Source organism: Candoia aspera, chromosome 1 (assembly GCF_035149785.1).
Source record: "Candoia aspera isolate rCanAsp1 chromosome 1, rCanAsp1.hap2, whole genome shotgun sequence".
Taxonomy (NCBI): Eukaryota; Metazoa; Chordata; class Lepidosauria; order Squamata; family Boidae; genus Candoia; species Candoia aspera.
The window spans coordinates 248,736,370-248,755,313 of NC_086153.1; the positions used below are offsets into that span (position 1 = coordinate 248,736,370).

At 39.9% G+C, this 18,944-nt stretch overlaps 1 protein-coding gene across 1 annotated transcript in view; it reads left to right on the forward strand.

Annotated features, from left to right (window-relative positions):
- Positions 1–6,791: 6,791 nt before the first annotated feature.
- The window catches only part of SWAP70 (switching B cell complex subunit SWAP70), a 47,561-nt gene continuing 35,408 nt past the window's right edge, over positions 6,792–18,944 (forward strand). The window contains exon 1 of the mRNA XM_063289453.1: positions 6,792–7,219. Within this exon, the coding sequence (XP_063145523.1) occupies positions 7,121–7,219 (99 nt within the window). The 5' untranslated portion in view covers positions 6,792–7,120. The remainder of the gene's footprint in view (positions 7,220–18,944) is intronic.

Sequence of the window (18,944 nt, forward strand, 5' to 3'; positions counted from 1 at the left end):
GTGAATCTGGAGGGGAGGGTGATGTCATGAGTACTGATGGTGCGCAGGAGGGGGCCTCTATCCAGGGGGGAAAACGCATGCGTAGTACTGAGGAGTTAAGCAGCCATTCAAAGAGACACAGATCAGACCCGCCTTAACTTTTGGGGTTTATCTGTCTGGGCTTCTCCCACGCTTCTTCAGTTTGTTAGGATTTTCTGTCTAATGTAGCAGTAATAAAACACTAGAGACCTATTCCTTGTCTCAGCGTGGTTCCTGACTGTTAGGACAATATGGCTGCGAAAGCTGGACCATAAGAAAGGCTGAGTGAAGGAAGATAGATGCTTTGGAACTGTGGTGTTGGAGGAAAATTCTGAGAGTGCCTTGGACTGCAAGAAGATCAAACCAGTCCATACTCCAGGAAATAAAGCCAGACTGCTCACTTGAGGGAATGATATTAAAGGCAAAACTGAAATACTTTGGCCATATAATGAGAAGACAGGACACCTGTCATCTTCACTGTTTCAATGTACAGTATATATTGTAACGTGTCACATGCCATGGCGCTGACAGGCATTGCTGTTTGGGAGGGAGCTGCTGTGAAACCTTGTACCAAGCTCTGTATCTGTGTTCATTACAATGGAATGTGTTTGGGTTATGTTCTCTGTTCAAGGACTTTTCTCGCAGACCATCAGAAACTGTCAGGAGCACCTGGGATTGTGAACTTGGGAAGATTCTACGGGGGGAGGGATTTCATTTGCACCGAGGGTTTTAGTTTGTATTTGGCGCACTTTTATCATTCTCAGCTTTCTCTGTGATCCTGCATATTGTTCTTTAATAAATCAGATATCTTTGAATTCTTGCTCATGAGTCTGTTAGTGTTTTAGAACAGGCAACCATTACAACACCCTGGAGAAGATGCTGATGCTAGGGAGAGTGGAAGGCAAAAGGAAGAGGGGCCGAACAAGGACAAGATGGATGGATGATATTCTAGAGGTGACGGACTCGTCTCTGGGGGAGCTGGGGGTGTTGACAACCGACAGGAAGCTCTGGCGTGGGCTGGTCCATGAAGTCACGAAGAGTCAGAAGCGAATGAATGAATAAACAACAACAACAAAGGATACTATTTATCTGTCTCTGGAGATTTAAATTTACTCCAGATAAGTAGGTGTTCTCTGATCATGTTTCTGTCAACTCAAGCTGAAGCATTATCCCTTCAACCTGCTTTTCCCATAGTTGCCTAGTCAAATATATACACTCTTGTTGGAGAAGCTCAAGTCAAAATGAGTTAGGTAGTTCTACCTTCTGTTATCTGTTAGCATTGTACCATCTTCACTGAGCAATCAATATGCCATTTTTTCCTCTTATTATTTCAAATATATTGAATTTATTTATTTATTTATTTATTGGCAACCTTCATCAGCCTCAGTTCATTCTGAGCTTTAGCTTTCCTGGTATGTGTCATGTTCCCCATTGCAAGGCATAAGTGCATCACAACGGGGAACATGCCCATCAGGAAAGAGGAAGGGATAACCATTATCCTTTAAACACACACATCATCCCTTAAGCACACAAACTCCTAAAACAATCACCAGGACAATAGAAGCACACCTCGGCCCGGACCTAGAAACCATTAACAGATCGGGGGAACTCCCACACATTACCCCGGGGGACGCACCTGCACCGGACGAAGGCAAAAGGACAAAGGAAACCATCGGAGATTACCCGAATCGCCCATCGTCAGATCCATACCAATTCAGATCGCCCATCGGGACCCGGCTTGTGGGACAATGGGGCGTGGAGGAGGACAAGGTCCGCCACCAGGGTATAAACGGGGTACCCCGCTACCACGCCCGCATTCCCGTCTTTTTCTCCATATGCAATCTGCTTCCAATAAACAGGAAATCCTTAGACCCTCTAAGTGTCCTAACAGCCAGGAACCACGCTGAGACAAGGAACTGGTCTCTAATGTTTTATTGCTTGTACATAACAGGAATCCTAACAAACTGAAGAAGCGTGGGAAAAACCCAGACATATAAACCACAAAGGTTAAGGCGGTCCCGATCTGTGTCTCTTTGAATGGCTGCCCAATTCCTCAGTGCTACGCATGCGCTTAACAGTCTGGATGGGAGCCCCCTGCTCGCCATCCTTACTCATGACACTAAGTGAGTCCATGTCTTATTGGGAGTAAGGCTACCCTGACAGTATGTTCTTTAGGATTCTTGGTTATTTATACAAACACTTCCTTGGTGACCTCTCCTTCCACCTTCTGTATGTAACCATTTTAATTGTCTCTACATTTTCTGGGTTGCTATATTGGTTATCTTCCATTCCCTTTTCTCCTTGGTATAGTTTGCAAATGGTACTTTCAATATCTCTTTTTTAAGGAATTCCCATCAATTTTGAGTTTCTTTTCCCATAGTTTCTCTTGCCATGGAAATCAACTTAGTAATGACTTTATTAAAATCTACTTTCTTGAAGTCCAAAGAGCATGTTTGATTATATTCACTTTTAATTTTCTTTAAAATTGAGAACTGAAACATTTACACTTAACCATGGCCCAAAGAGGTCCTTCTTTTTTTTTTTTTGGCTATGTCTCCCTGAAGTTGTCTCCATCTGATCCTTGGCCCGTGAGTTCTCATGTTTGTTGAGCTCTCAACACCACATCTCTGAGATCTTTTTCCTGGTTAGTTGAAGACAGCTTAGACTCCATCAGTCTATATATGAATTATATATAAGTTATATATAATTATATATAAGCCATTGTGGGGTGCCGCAGGGTTTGGTTCTCCCTCCTCTCCTATTCAACATCTACATGAAACCGCTGGGTGAGATCATCCGTCACCACGGGATGAGGTATCATCAATATGCTGATGATACCCAGTTATTTATCTCCATTCCGGGTGAAGTAAGTGATTCAGTCTCCACCCTCTCCAAGTACCTGGGGGCCGTGGAGGTCTGGATGGGGAACAACAGGCTTCAACTGAACCCTGGTAAGACAGAGTGGCTGTGGATTGACGGCCCCTCGGCTTCCAGGAAGTTGTCATCTTTGGTTCTGGATGGGGTGTCACTGCCCCATTCGGAACCAGTGCGGAACCTGGGGGTCCTCCTGGACTTGCAACTCCTGCTCAAAGAGCAGGTGGAAGTCGTGGCCAGGAGGGCCTTTGCACATCTTTGGGTGGTGCGCCAGCTCTGCCCATTCCTGGATCGAGATGCCCTCTGAACAATCACTCATGCCCTTGTCATCTCCCATATAGACTATTGCAATGCGCTCTACATGGGGCTACCCTTGAAGAATATTCAGAAGCTTTAGCTGGTTCAGAATGCAGCTGCGTGGACAGTTACCGGTGCTGTAAAATCAGCCCATGTGACACCACTGTTATGTGAGCTGCATTGGGTACCAGTTTGCTTCCGGATCCAATTCAAGGTGTTGGTTATCACCTTTAAAGCCCTGCATGGCATGGGACCAGGCTACCTGAGAGACTGTCTCATCCCCAAGGTGGCAGAACCAGGTCTTCAATTTCTTCTGGAAGTCTGGGAGCGAAGAAACCCATCTCAACTCCAGGGGGCATGATATTCCAAAGGGTGGGCGCTGCTGCAGAGAAGGCCCACCTCCTGGACCCCACTAGATGAAATTCCTTTGTTGATGGGGTCCGTAGCATGCCCTCTCTGCCTGACCAGGTGGGGTGGGTCGATGTTATGGGGATGAGACGGCCCCTCAGGTAGCCTGGTCCCACTTACCCCTAAGTTAAGATCTTTTACCAAGTTATAAAGTTCTGATCCCAGAATTGATCCTTGAGGGATTCCAGTGAGAAAATTGCCAATTTCTCAGTATTCAGTATTCCCACTGTTGACTTTCTGGTTTTTATTGAGTTATCAATGCATACAAGGGCTGCTGCTCTTATTCTAGGACTGTTTAATTTACTTAAGAGCTGTTGATTAGGGTTTTTCAAAGGCTTTTTGAAAATCCAAGTATGCAGTGACAACAGGGTCACCTTTATGCATGTATCTGTTGATATACTTAAAAAGTTACAGTAGCTTAGTGAGGGAAGATTTATTTTTTGGAATCCATGCTGATTTCCTTTGGCTAGGCTTGTTCCTATGTGCTTAGTTATTTTTAATTTATCATTTATATCCATTTGTCTGGAATAGATATTAGACTTTCTCAAATTTCCCAAATCTGTCTCTTCTGGGTCCTTTCAAAAAACTGGGACCACACTGGCTATCTTCCAGCCTCTGGCACAGAGCACAACTTAAGGGAAAAGTTAGATATTTTTGCCAGATATTGAGCAATTTTACATTCCATTTCCTAAGATATAGATGAGTAGATTCTCTCAGAACCTGGTAATCTGTTATTGTGTAGTTCCTCAAGATGACCCAAAGTATTTATCTAGATATCTCAATTTGCTTTAACTGCCTCAACTCCCTCCCAGAAAAAGTACAGGTCATGTTTCCACCTTCTGTTGTACAGACAGGTGGAAAGAAATAGAATTCATTCAGGTTCTCTCCAATCTCCATTTCTTCCTCTTCTTGTCTAATGGCCCAAAAGCTACCCTGGCAAGTTTTCTGATTCAAATATATTGAAAGAACCAGAGTCTTAATATGCTGGTATAATAATAATAATAATAATAATAATAATAATAATTCCTTATTATCAACTCAAATACTTTTTTTTCTGCCAGAGCTTCTGCTCCGTTTTGTTCTCCTGGTAGAATAGGCTTTCCATTTCCCAAAGGAAGTCTTCTTAATATTTACAGCTTCCTGGATACTAGTGGAAAGCCACCTTATACAACAACCAGACTCCAGGGTAAGTTCATAGTTCTTTTCTGTTATCCAGTTTGAAGACACATAACAAACACACTACATACTCATAGGATTCCCTTCTTTCTTCACCATAACTCCATGAATTCTCCCATACAACTCCTAGCCTCACCCCACAATCCCAAAACATGCTGGTCTATTCTTGGACTGGTTGACTCTTTTTTATAATGAGGAATACATTCTAGTTGAGTTTCAGCTGTGATTTTATATAAACTTCTAGGCATTATGGAGAGACCTGGGTTTCTTAATTTTTCCTTTCAGTCTCTTTTTTACCAGTCCCTCATTTTTAGAACTTTTCTAGTGTAGTCAAATGTGATTCTGGACTCTGCTGGTAGTTTTCCATTGGCACTTATGCTATATGTAATAGTTTTACGGTCACTGTTTCCTATTGGTTCCACACTGTTGTTAATGGCAACCAAAGAATCTCAGGATTTTGTCCAAATGAAAAAAAAACAAGGGCAAACTAAGCAGCACCCCATAAAAAGGGGCTGAGTTTGTGTTGCCACAGTGTGATACACTTTTGTCATCCCCCCCCCCCCTGCTCTGCATTTTGCATCAGATCATGGTGGTTACTATTTAGGATTAAATAGAGGCTTTCCTCCCCTTTGGTTCCAAGACCAACTCGACTAAGGCAGTCTTTAGGGTAGTGTTTCCTAAACTTTTTGCTCTCAGGACCCCTTCCCACTTTTAAAGATTATGGAGGCCCCCAAAAGAGTTTTTGTTTGTATGGGTTATACTTATCAATATTTACCATATTAAAAATTAAAATTGATGTATTCATAGAATATTTATTTATTGAATCATGTAAAAATAACTATATTAAACTTATTAGATATTAACATGAACAAACTAATTTTCATGAAAAAACCCTGTTTTTAATAAATAAAAAATAATGAGAAAAGTGCCATTGTTTTAAGTTTTTTGCAAATATCTTCAGTATCTGGCACATAATTTTGATTTCAAGGACCCCTGAGAGGGTCTTGGGGACCCCCAGGAGCCTAGGACCACACTTTAAGAAACACTGCTTTAGTCTATCTAGAGATGTGGTTTCCTTGTTTTTAATTTCCCTATCATCATGGTTTGAGGCACAGCATATGTATGCAGCTGTGCAATGTGCAGTTTTGGCATCAGTACAGTTAGCTTATGATTAAGGATGTGCAAAATATTCTATGCAAGTACCATTTCAAACACAGAACAGCTGGTTTTGGGTAGTTCATGGCTGAATCAAAACATAAGCATTTTGGATGTTTGGGACCATATACAGAACAAAATTGTTGCCTATCTTAAGCAGTTTGGCAGAACTTCTGGAATGCAATGGCTTGTTCCAGAATCAACCCAAAACCCATTTCTGTTTTACGCACAGCCTTACTTGTGCAAGTTTTGTAGATTTCAGAACCAACTGAAAAACTGTCTTATGTATTACCAAACTGAATGTTCTAAGTTTAAATCAAAGCAATTAAAGAAGGACTTTAAGCCCTGTTAGAAATTTTTTAAATAAGATAGGTTGAACAACTTCTTTTCTGTGGGGCCTTGCATAGCAAAGCACGTGTGTGTGACCGTGGTAGGTAGACAAGATATTCTCCAAGAAGCAATAGTGGTCTATGCATAGCAAATGAAGTCCTTTATTATAAATCTGTCATGTTCCTTCCAATTTACACTGGGCAGGGAACAACGTATGGAATCTTTCTTTTCCAATTTCAAATCTTTTCCATTCATTTCCCAACCCCTTGTTCTTGTTCGTTTTGTTTCTTTCCCAGTAAAGTAAAACGAAGACGAAGGAAAGCTTTTTTGAGATCAGCGCCGCGTCCCACGAAGGCTGCAGTTACGAGCCCCAAAGCAAGTAAACACGAGACCGAGGCAGACTGCGGGGAAGGTCAATGCTTTGTATAAAGTAGTCAGAGTTCTCCCGAATTTGAGGAAGATCTGCCCTGAAGTTCTCTGCATTTGCTCTTTGGAAAGGCTTTGCAGTTTAGTCCCGCCCATCGTCACAGATGAAGTCAGAGCGTGGCCTGGGAGGAGGAAAACGCCTGGTTCCCTGCAGCTGGGTCCTCTCAAAAGCCACGCTCCAGGCCGGGGTCCGGGCTGAGACGGAAGCACAGCTGCACACCACTTTCGTAAACCTCGCGGTGCGTAGGCCCCCGTCTTCCTAGCTTGGCGCCATCGCCAGCCGGTTTCGTCCGTCTGCCGGAGGCTGCTGGAGGCAGCCGGGAGTGCGCAGGTCGCGGCTCCGGCGGCACAGCAGCTCCCTCGGGGGAGGCGCGCTTTGAACGAGCCTCCGGGAGGCAAAGGAGGAGTGCAGCGGCGGAGCTACTGCTGGCGGGCCATGGGGAGCCTGAAGGAAGAGCTGCTGAAGCCCATCTGGCACGCTTTCACCGCCCTCGACTTGGACAAGAGCGGTAAAGTCTCCAAGTCGCAGCTGAAGGCAAGTCGAGGAGAGATGAGGAGAGCGGGCGCCCTCGACGAGACGAGGGGATGGGACGGCTGGGGCCGTTTCTGGGGGGCCCTCGGTGGGAAGCCCTTCTGCTGCCCCCGGCGGCGCCTCGCGTGGCACTTCCCCTTTTTGGCGAACGCGGTGCTCTTCGCGTCTGCTTCCCGGCTGGGGCAGGGAGGGAGGGCGCCGCGGAGTAAAAGGCCGGGGTAGCCCCGGCTGCATTGCTAAGCCGGGTTACCACACCCGATTTCTTCTCCACCTGGAAAGCCTTTTCCTTTGCTTTTCACAGTGGCATAGGAAAGAGGTTCCGGGAGCATGTTGTCTTTTGGGCTCAGAGCTAAGACAGGTATGGAGCTTCCCTCAGGATGGGAGATGGAGGTGGTACAGGCAGTTCTGGTTCCTCCTAGGTGAGATGCTTTCCTTTGCAGAAGGCTCCCTTTGGGGTGGACTTCTTGCCGGACCTTACTTAAGAGCTTTGTTCACATTAAGCCGTCGGTAAGTAAGGCACAATTGTTTGGGTTCACAGGACATGCTGAGCATAAAGCATGTTCTTAGGTCCCAGAGGCTGGGTTCAGACAATACTTGGGGCCAAAACCAAATAAACCACAAAATTACTTAGTGTGATATTTGAACTCAGGCAGGATTTGATCCCTCTTGATCACAGTAACCTTGGGCTCAGTTTGGGAGAATCCAGAAATCAAAGTACATTCTTCTTTCAAGGTGGGCCTCTGAAGGACCTGTAGTAACAGTCATTCCCTCCACCAAGCCCAGCATTTTGTTTCTTTTGGTTGGAGAGTGAACACGTTTTTTTTTTCTTTTCTTTAGATGAGGTTTTATTTTTTATGGGTCCAAATAAAAGAATTCACTGGCACAGGACCCAGCATGCAGGTTTCAAATAACTACTCCATCTTTATCAAGAACCCTAGAGGAAAAATAAAAAAAACTTTTTTCACCCTTGATATTATGTGGTAAATCAGATGCTATTTTGTTTGGACCAGTTTAAAGCACTTATTTATTTTATTTTATTTGTCAAATTTATCACTGCCCATCTCCCCCTCATTTTATAAAAGCATTTTATAAGTGCTTTTATAAAGCACTTATAAAATAATATAAGAAACTAGTATGGCATTTATGTGTATTTTCTATGCAGCATGACTCTTAGGGCCACTTGGCTATCAGCTATGGTGCGTTTAATGTAAATGTGATGAAGTTGGATAACTAATTTTGCTGTGTGCCCGTTTTGTAATTTAGGATGAGTTCATTGTCCATTCAGATATAGGCATGCTAATGTTCTGTAAATGCTGAAATAGCTAAATGTGCATGTGGGGTGGGGTTATATCCCAGACAGCTGACATGCCAAATGTATGCATTATACGGGTGCTTCAGTGCAGATTAGAGGTTACACACATGTACTCATATTCTCAGCATGTTTGATCTTGTGGATAGACTATTCAGAGACAAAGTTATACCATTAGGGAGAGGGAGCTGATTTATCTTAGATGGCCAAATCTGACATACTTTTAAAGGGCAATGAACTGTTAATTATTGATTTCATTGTGTCTGTGTAAGAGACAGAATCTGGGGTAAAGTGCTCAATTTGCTTGGAAAAAACAAGGTTCAGTCCTTGATAGTTCCACATAAAACTTTGGAATTCCCCTGTCTTGAAGAACCACTGCCAGTCAGATAGACAAGGCTGCTTTAGCTGGATTTTTTTAAATATAATTTTTATTAAAGCTTTTAAACAAGAAGATAAGAACACAAACTAATATAAAGTAAGAAAGAAAAAGGAAAAAGAAATCAAAAGAAAAAGCAGAAAGTGCAAGGAAGAAAAAAAGTTGAAGAAAAAGAGAAAAGATATAAAGAAGGGGCTTTCGATGTTCTTCACAGCAATTATAAGTACAATATATTTTAACCTCTCTAATGGTACATCATATTCTTTCTATAATCTATCCTGTCTAATCATCAAAACCATAAATGATAAGTTCATTTTTTTCATTTTTATGCAAAAAGTCCATAAGAGGCTTCCCGTCACCAATAAATGTAGATAGTGTCTTTTCTCTAATCAAAGAAGTCCATTTATCCATTTTAGCAAAATCTGTCAACTTTGCCAACCATTCCTCCATAGTGGGTAGTGTCAAATCTTTCCATCTCTGGGCACATAACTAAACTCACCACAGCACTCCTGCATTGAAACAATCTTCCATGGCTTTTTTCTAACTGTTTATCCGTTACTCCTAAAAGTAAAAGTTCTGGCTTTAACTGAATATTGATCTTTAAAATCCTCTGTATCAAAGTATGTATTTGAATCCAAAATTTAAAAACTTTTTTACATGTCCACCAAGGATGATAAAACGTCCCTACATGTTGTTCATACTTCCAACATACATTTGAAATGCCTTTATACATTCTAGATAATTTCTCTGGCATCATGTACCAACAATACATCATTTTATAAAAAATTTCTTTAAGATTATAACATAATTTTCAACCCTTTTAACCACATATTTTCCCATTGATTCATCTGTATATTATAACCAAAATTCTTAGTCCACTTTATCATACAATCTGTTCTTCTTCCATTTCAAATTTCAACAAAAGTTTATACATTTTAGCAATTACATGTCCATTATCAGTACACAATTGCACTTCAAATTCTCTCTTACTTTGCTCCATACCATAAGTCTTTTTATTCATTTAAATCTTTCAAGTAACTGTAAATGGGAAAACCTTTGACAACTATATCATTCTGCTATTAGTTGTTCTCTTGATTTGATTTTAAATCCCCCTTGATAGTTTTCCAATAAGTCCCGGTATGTCAACGATTTATCTTTACCTGCCATTTCTCTTCTATAATATGCTTCTTGAGCTGAGATCCATAAAGATGTTTTTGGGCACAACCTGGGTTTATATCTATTCCATATTCTCAATATGGCACATCTAATAACATGATTTTTAAAGTTCACATAAGACTGCTTTAGATGGATTAATGCCTTGATTTGGAGTAAAGTAATTTCCACTGTTTTCTAATTTTTTGCAGCTTTGTTATGTGTTATTTGTCTGTCTCAGATATCAAAATATTTTGACCATCTCTAAGAATAGTCCCTAATACTGCTTGTTGTGCGTGTAGATATATGAAAGTGAACCAAATAAGATAAAGTTGGCATTGAGTTGAGCTCAGCTCCTTGGGGACATAACCACGCTGACATGGAAATAAAATGCAGTTTTCTTGGCAACGGTACTGAACTGATTTTGCCATTGCCTTATTCCGGGATGTTTTTCAACTTCCCAGTACAGCCTATAGGTCTGGTATTTCCTAATCGTCTCAGTCCAAGTACTAACCAGGCCTGACCCAGTTTAGCTTCTTAACCCAGACATGGTAGATCTGTTTAGACCTACTGAAAGTGAAAGGTTCTTATTCTAGAGTTGTCTCTAATTTATTCTAGTTAATAGAATTTAGCTTGAATTTCTGGAACAGTTTAGGAAGATATAAAGCATATAGAAACAATATCTTACTTTATATCTATCAAGTAAAGAATCTAGAGAGAGCATGAGCTTTCCCTATTTTTTTCTGGACACACAGCCTTTCCTTAGTTGCCACTGATTTATAGTAATGTAAATTAAACTTAGTGGTTCTAAGGTGGAAGAAAGTGGATGGGGGAGGAAACTCATGTGTATGGCTTTTAAAAATGTATTTCATTCTTGAGGCATCCACTTTTGGTTTTATCATACCTTGTTTTATCCTTGCCTTGATTAGAAGAGTTCCCCCAAAAACCCATAAAGCCCACTTAATCCTAAAATGGTTTTGGGCAATGATCTTTCACATCACCTCTTATTAGATCCTTATAATTGTCAGGGATGGAACCCAGATCTTCTACAAAGTTATGCCACTGAGGTGTGGTTCCTCCTTCAGATTTTTCAAAATTTCAAAAAAAAGTTGTTTGACCGTATGTTTTGAAACAAAGGCATAATTCTATCATTAGATTGGGATGTGGACCTCCCCTGTTTAAAAATTGTTAAGTGATTAAGCACAACGATATCAGGCACGAACAACTATTGAGCTAAAAATTAAATTTGGCCTAGAAGACTCTGCCGCATTTGCTGTAGTGTCTGTTCAAATATTGACAAATTATAATTGCTCATTACTGTAGATCTTTTTGTGCCATGTAAATGAAGAACATATAATCTTAGCTATCTGAGGCCATGATTGGACTGCCAGGCACAATTGGAATTAAGCTAATAGAGACATTTTTATTATAAGAATTATTCCATCATTGTATTTTATATTTAACTTAATACTGCAAAGCATAAAAACTGTAGCATGTCCCACCCCTTCCTTTCAGCTGGTTGTTGTTCTTTCTACTCCATTGATCTACAACATTCAGGCACCCAAATGAAAGAACTGGCTTTTGTTTCAGCTCAGTGTGGAGCTGAATGTGCCAAACGGAGAGGTTCTGTACTGGAGTGCAAATAGGACAAGTAGTCAAGAGCTCCATTCTTGCTACATACCCTGAGGAGCGTTCACCGCAGCACTCTTGCTCAGCTTGTAGATCTTTGATCTGCAAATCTGGGCATATTCCAGCAGGCTCTCTTGGCCCTCATTTCCTCTGGTTAAGCCAACACTAAAAATGTTTTGAATAGGCTTCTACACCTGTGGAATGCCTCAGATAGTAGATCATTGTAACATCACTAGTTTGTCTGTAGTCTGTGCTGGCAACTGTGAATTCTGTTAATAATTCACAGTATAAAAGATTTAGGCAGGAGTGAATGTAGTTCCAGAATTCCTTTCTGTATTCTGCAAGTGGTCGTCTGTGGAATTTTTATAAACATTTGTGGGAATGGTACGCTGTTCTTCTAAAGTGTTCTTCTATCTTCTTTCTTAAATTGAGATTGCGGTGGTAATCCTAAATAAAAATCTTAAATATGAGATTCTTGCCTTGGAATTTGAGAGTACATTTAATATCATGGAGTAGATGGGCAAGATTAATGAAAGTATCTTGTGTTTCCTGTTTCCTCTGCTTCTCTGCCATGTCCAAAATACAACACTTGCATCTTTCTCTCTCGACCACCACAATGGAAACTATCTTATCCTCATATACATGCACTGCTGACTACAAGGAAAAAAATATTGCTCTAGTTTGGACACTGTGGAGAAGAATAAGGAACAGGAAGAACCAAGCATGGGTTTTCTGTTTTTTGTATTACATTGAATAATCTCTGGCATAGTGATGTGTATCAGTTTTCTGTGTGAAGCTGTAGTGGTAGTTTATTAACTTTACATTGACAGTTCCTAGGGCAGGAATGCAGCAGGCAGTTATAGAAGCTTCTGTAGTTTGTGTTGTCAAAAGGTTATGAGTTTTTTTTTTTTAACCTAAGATTGAAGCATGCCCGCTTTTACAGTACTGTACCCTAAGACAGTTGCATCATGAAGTTTATTTAGTTTTTCTGTTTAATCAAAGTTTAGATTGTTTTAAGCGTTGCTGCTCTACTGTTTTTGAAATTTTAGATTTCAGTATCGAAAAAATCTTCTGGATATTATTATTGCATGTGTACCTTGAACCTAAATATATACAGTTTTTTCATTTAAAACTTCATAAAGTTTTTACTTTGCATGTGGCAGGTTCAAAACCTGATGGACTGCTTTCTGGCTTGAGAGAAGTAGAAGATAATACTAGAAAAGATTTAGACATGTTGAGACATTACAAGCCAAATCTGTTGCGTCTTGCATTTTTTTTAAACCCACAAAACATTACAGTACAGGAAATCTAATAGTGACCAGACTATTGTGAGGGGAGGGGAGCAGAGACTTTGTCCCTTGTTAAATTAGCCTACCCATTCTGCAGCATACATTGCCAGTTCAGCAGAGCCTCCATTTTGTTCTAAATCATCTTCATGCTGAGAGATGGATTCTTCAAACATTGTCTTTCTTCTGCCTCTTACACTGCAGCATCCTACCAAGGCAATACAATAAAGAAGTCAGCTGTATTTTTTTGGCTCGGGCCCACATTTTTCCCTTTTTTATTTTCAGGGGTTTTATCTGAGATTTAATCCATGTATTTTACTGCTATTAAAAAAAAAGCAGGAAACTGTACCATTGTAATTCAGTTTGTTGCTGAATTTTGATGGCGAGATCTTGGGAGGACCCCCTTCTCCCCCAAAAGTTGTGCATTGTCCATCTTTAGTCTATAATATAGTAGATATTTTAACGCTGCAAAAGAGCTGTAGGGTAGGCAGCCTCAGAAGTTTTAAGGCAGTTCTTAAGCCTAAAACTTCTAGTTTATTCAAAGAGGAAATGGTGTAAGTATTTGAGCCAGTGAAGCAAGGCATTTAAGACATAGAGGAGGAAGTGCTACAGTGAAAAACTAGTGTAAACTTGGTAATGTTTGGGACAGAACTGTATTAACCTCTGTTAGGCAAATACTGTTCAGGATATTCTTACATTACTTGGAATGAATGAAACACCTGTAACTCATAAATTACAAGATTCTGTCACTGAACTCCACAACATGATTTCTGAAATACACATGAATTTCCACAAGGAGGATAGCTCTAAGTAAGATCTGCTTAGAAAAATCATTCCCTGTGCTGGAGTCTGAACCTGATTCATGTTTTTTAATTAATTAATTTATTTTTGCAAATGGATCTACTCCAGTTATGTATATAGTGTGAACTCTGTGAGGGTGCCTTGTCTGGTGAGAAGAACTCAGGCATGGTGGGGATAATGCTGGGAATTGAGGGCCACCTTATCTGTAAGGTTCCGAGATGGGGAAGAGTGCTTTGTGGGGTCCTCCAGATTATCTACTGGGATTTTTAGCTGGCTGCTCTAAGAGATACACTCCTTCAGCATTTGGGAGCATGTGGGGATCCTTTGGTTTACTTGATAATTCACTGTGGAGTGTCATTTACAGCTTCTCCTTTTAAAAATAGTCTATAGTTTGCAGCCAAGAACATCTTAGCTCCAGGCATTAAAAACTAAACCATGTAGATTGAATGGTAGTTCTGACATGAAGGTGGATTGCGAAATCTGCCTCTTTTTTTGCTAAAACAAATTTACTTAATAACAATGTGAAAAATGATGGTTACTGTTGAAAAATTCGTTACTATTTGAGAGAGGTTGAAGCTTTAAAATATCCCGTTAAATTTAAATTTTTAAAATAATTTTAAAGAATTATTTTTGCCAGTCAACATAAATGAGGTGTAAATCCACAGAGGTTGAATATCTTTGCTTCAGGCATAGGTAATAGAGGATGGTTTAGGCAAGATATCAGAAGTTATCATCCTGTGTGCTTTTTAATTAAGTTTTTTTTCTTTTAATAGTACCTTACTGCACCTTACACAAATGATTGAAGGGATGATTGCTCTCATGCTACTCTATTCTTACTTTTGGTTTTTGCTGCTTGCATTGCCAGGATGTTTTGTTGTCACTCTGGTCACCGTGGTCTTCAGTAGCTCTTAAGATTACCTGTAAAAGCTCAATCTGTAAAATAAAAATGAGCATTGATTCATGTAAAAATAGACAATCATCCAGCTCTTTAAGGTCTTCCTATCCTGATTTCTAGTGAGGACATGGTGAGCTAGATATCCCTGAAGGAGTGGGGATGGTGTTTATGGTGGAGATTGGCAGCTGGATGCTGGATTGTCGCTGTTGAAATCACTCCAGAGAAAGGAGTGATTGTGAGATTGCCCACATCTACTCCAGACAGCTCCTCCTTGTGAGTAGACTGCAGGAACCGAGGTTTTTGTGGTTGGCTTACGAGTTGAGTGGCTGGGAGTTGAAGGATTCCATCTGAGCTCACAGTTGTAATGCAGCCTATATGGACATAAAGCTCAACTGAACCTCATTTCTTAATCACTTTTGGAATTATTTTTTTATTGCTTTTCAAATATTAAGCACCTTTGGAATGGCAAGTTTTTATTGCATTCACCGGGTGACTCCTTCTCCTTAGCGAAAGTATTTAAGTATGAGTTGAAGGACTTAGAAAAAATTTACATTTTGGAATAAACAGCAAAAGGGTGTTTAGAGTGTTGATTCTGGAAAATTAAAAACAGACTAAGGGTCCAGATGGATTTGAAATAAGACTTTGAAATTAATTGTAAGAATCCTTGCTGTGGGAAATTGCTGTTGTTTGGATTCATAGGGGACTTGATAGGATGGGACTTTGAAGGTTGGACACTAGATGGAACTAGAAGAAATGAAAGATTACAATTAAAAGAGAAGAATACTTAAAGTTGACTGGTTAACACAGAATGGAGCAAGATACTTTAACATTGGATGTTTTGAAGGATATTTGTGAACTGTGGACTCAGAAGTTAATTTTAAGAATGTCATCATAGATAGATGGTGTATAAATGATGTTACAGAAGAGGAAAAAGCTCTACTGGGCAAGACTGAAACTGATTTGAATGTGGATTTAAAAATGATAAGTTACAAAAATGATACAGAAAAAGACGATATATTGGATATACAAATGAAATTGGTTGATGTTTTAATAATTAAAAGGGACATACAGATAACGAACCAAAATAGTTATTTGTATAACTTTTATATACTGGACTTACAAAAGAGACCTGTTAATGTTTTGAAGGATTTTCTGAGAAGGGACAAAGAAAGAATGAAAAGAAACAAGTTCTAGGACATCATTTGAAGGGATTAAAAACCAAGCTTGTTTTGGTTTATTTTATTAAGGTTAAAATAGATTATGTAGTTATCTCTGGTAACCTTTAATGGACTTTTGCTTACCAGGAATGAATGACGAGGTTTTAAGATTTTGTTTACTGTTAAGAGATGAGATATGGGAAGAAAAGAGCATTTGTTGTATTTTAAGAGAAGGTGATAAATTACTACAATTGTTTATACTTGTTGTGGTGAAGGGGGAAGTTACTTCTTTATATATATATATATTCTTTTTCTTTTCTATTTTTCTTTCTATTCTTTTTTCTTTTCTGAACTTTCTAATTTTTCTTTTTACTCTTGTATTGTTTTAGTTTGTATTAGTTTGTATCTTTTCAGTTGTAATCTTTAATAAAATTACTATTTTTAAAAAAGGCCTTCCTATCCTGCTTCTTCAAAGTGCAACTTTCCCTTCTATAGTGTGTCACAGGGAATAGCATGGCTTGCATGATTCTGATCTTGGAGCAGGTGAGCCTTCATATATTCATAACAGAAAGGCTACCATAGAAATCTCCTATCTCTTTTGCTAGCCAATGTGATAACTCTTATTTGACAGCAAGTTAGAAGCCCTATGTTAGGGCCCAGGGCAGATTCATACAGATGTAGGCAGCTTTTCAAGTTATCTGGACCAAACCCATTTTAGGCTGATAAGCACAGTATTGGCTGGGAACCTGGTACAGAAGCAATGTTATTTGCTTTGATAATAACAGATATTTGAATTCTGAATTAACTGAAGCTCCTGGACCATCTTCAAAGGCACTCTCAATACAGACTTTTGTATCTGTATTGTCTCATAAAAGGCACTATCCATAGAATTGGATAAGCATCTAGAATACTAGCATTCTACATTATTGACATTGTTCTAGCCAAACTATAAATGATGCAGAACATTCGTGGATGATATTGTGATATGCTTTGGAACTTTAAGGTAGCTGGTGAAGAAGGGAGTCAGTTCAGGATAGCAGGGTTAAGTGAGCATTAGAGAGAATATTTGTAGGATCTGAGGGTTTCTGACAGAGGAAACTAGCGTTATTGGTATGTGCCTTGATGTCTCATGCCAAGATTATTGTAATAGTCTGGCTGATGTTCCCAATTCTTCCTTTGTCCCTTGAACTTAGTCCAAAACATTGTTTGGGCTGATCTGGACCTTCCATGTTATTCTCATGTCTTCAGTTCAGCACAGGACTTTTCAGGGGGTTGTTATTCAAGCCAGTTTAAACTACTGGTGCTTGTATTTAGAATCCTCAATTAAAAATGCCATGGTAACTATCTGCCCTTATTTCTCTTTACAATCCTGTTTGTTTTTTACATTCCTCTAAACAGGATCTTCTTTTACAATAGTGTCTCACTTCAGGGTCACAGGCTGCAGGTTTCAGGACTTTAGGGACTTGGCCACACGGATCTTATCCCTTCTTCCTTTAATCTCTGTGGAAATATTGAGTCCTTTAAAAGGGAGTTAAAGACCATTTATTTGATTAGTGGGTTAATGAAGGGGCTGGTTGTTCCACCCCATTTTTAGCACCTGTATTATGATGGATGGATGCACACTTGGTCTTATGCCAGAGCATTGTTTTAAATGTAGGGACAGAACCAAGACCATTGTGTTGTGTTGATTGTTATAGTGCTAATATTTGTTCACTGTGGTTCTGGGCTACTTTTATTGGATTTATTTCTAATTATTGTGGTTTTGTTTTGCTTTGTTTTGTTTTGTAAAGCCATGTAAATAATAATTTACTAGGCTGCCATGGCCAGTCCTCAGAGATCAAATTGAGGTGACTGTTGCTAAAGCTTTTAAACTGGATTTGCAATTCAAACCCCCCAAATGTTTCAGGAGAAAGGAAAGTTCAGGGTATTTTTCTTTCTCTTCATTATCTTTTCCAACCCAATGGAACAGTTTTTCTCAACTTTTTTTTCATCATTACTCTCGTAAGGAGCCTTTTTAGACATTTTTTTTCCTAATCACCCCTCCCCTAAAAATTTAATACCATAGATATACTGTACAGGCAGTCCTCGTTTGGCTACCACAATTAGGACTGGCAACTTGGTTGTTAAGCAAAGCAGTTGCTAAGTAGCAGTTGCTAACCGTGACTGTGCTTATGATCTTTCTTCAGCTTTCCTTTGCTTTACAGACCTGTGATTGTTATAAATGTGGGGATTGGTCATAAAGTTACTTTTTTATCACTGTTGTAACTGTGAACAGTCACTAAATGAGGCAGTTGCTCAAAAAGGACTACCTGTGATCTCTTTATATACTGAATGTATATCTATGCTTTACTTATTTATTTATCAAATTTATATCGCCACCCATCTCACAAGTAGGGCAAGGATGGATGCACAATCCCCATCCCACCCATGCCAGAGATCATCCAAAGGTGTGATCAATGCTGTTTCCATCCCATACCCTGGTCTGAATCCTGACTGAAAAGGATGCAGATAATCCGCTTTATCCAAAGTTCTCTGAAACTGCTGCACAACCATTGTCAGCCATCCCAGGTAAACCAGATAGGAAACATGACTAGATGTGCTACCTCTACTTTATTGCTAGGCTACATTAACAGGATCTTGCAAGTCTGAAAGTACAAATCTGCCACCGTCCCTATTTACTGCCTAAGTTTCTTTCTCTGCCCGTTACTCAGTTGCAGACTCCTCCCTCTTTTATCAAATTGTTCCCTAGGCAGCATCTCTCTCCCCTGTCTTCCAAAGTCATTCTCACATTCCATTATCTTCTCAATCACCTTCCCCAAAAAGGGGAGGTTTGATACAGGATGAAAATTGTTCAGTATAGTGGGGTCCAGTGATGACTTCTTGAGGAGGGGGGTGAACCAAGTCCTCCTTAAGAGGAAAGGAACAACCCCCTCACTCGAGGAATTCACCACTGCTAGAACCCACTCACACGACACCCCTGGCTTGCTTTAGCAAGCCAGGAATGGCATGGATCTCAAGAGCAGGTGACTGAGCTTACAGTCCTAAGGACCCTGCCCACTTCATCAGGCCCAACAGATTCAAACTGTTTTCAGTACCCGGGCAAGACTCCTTCCCAGGCATCTG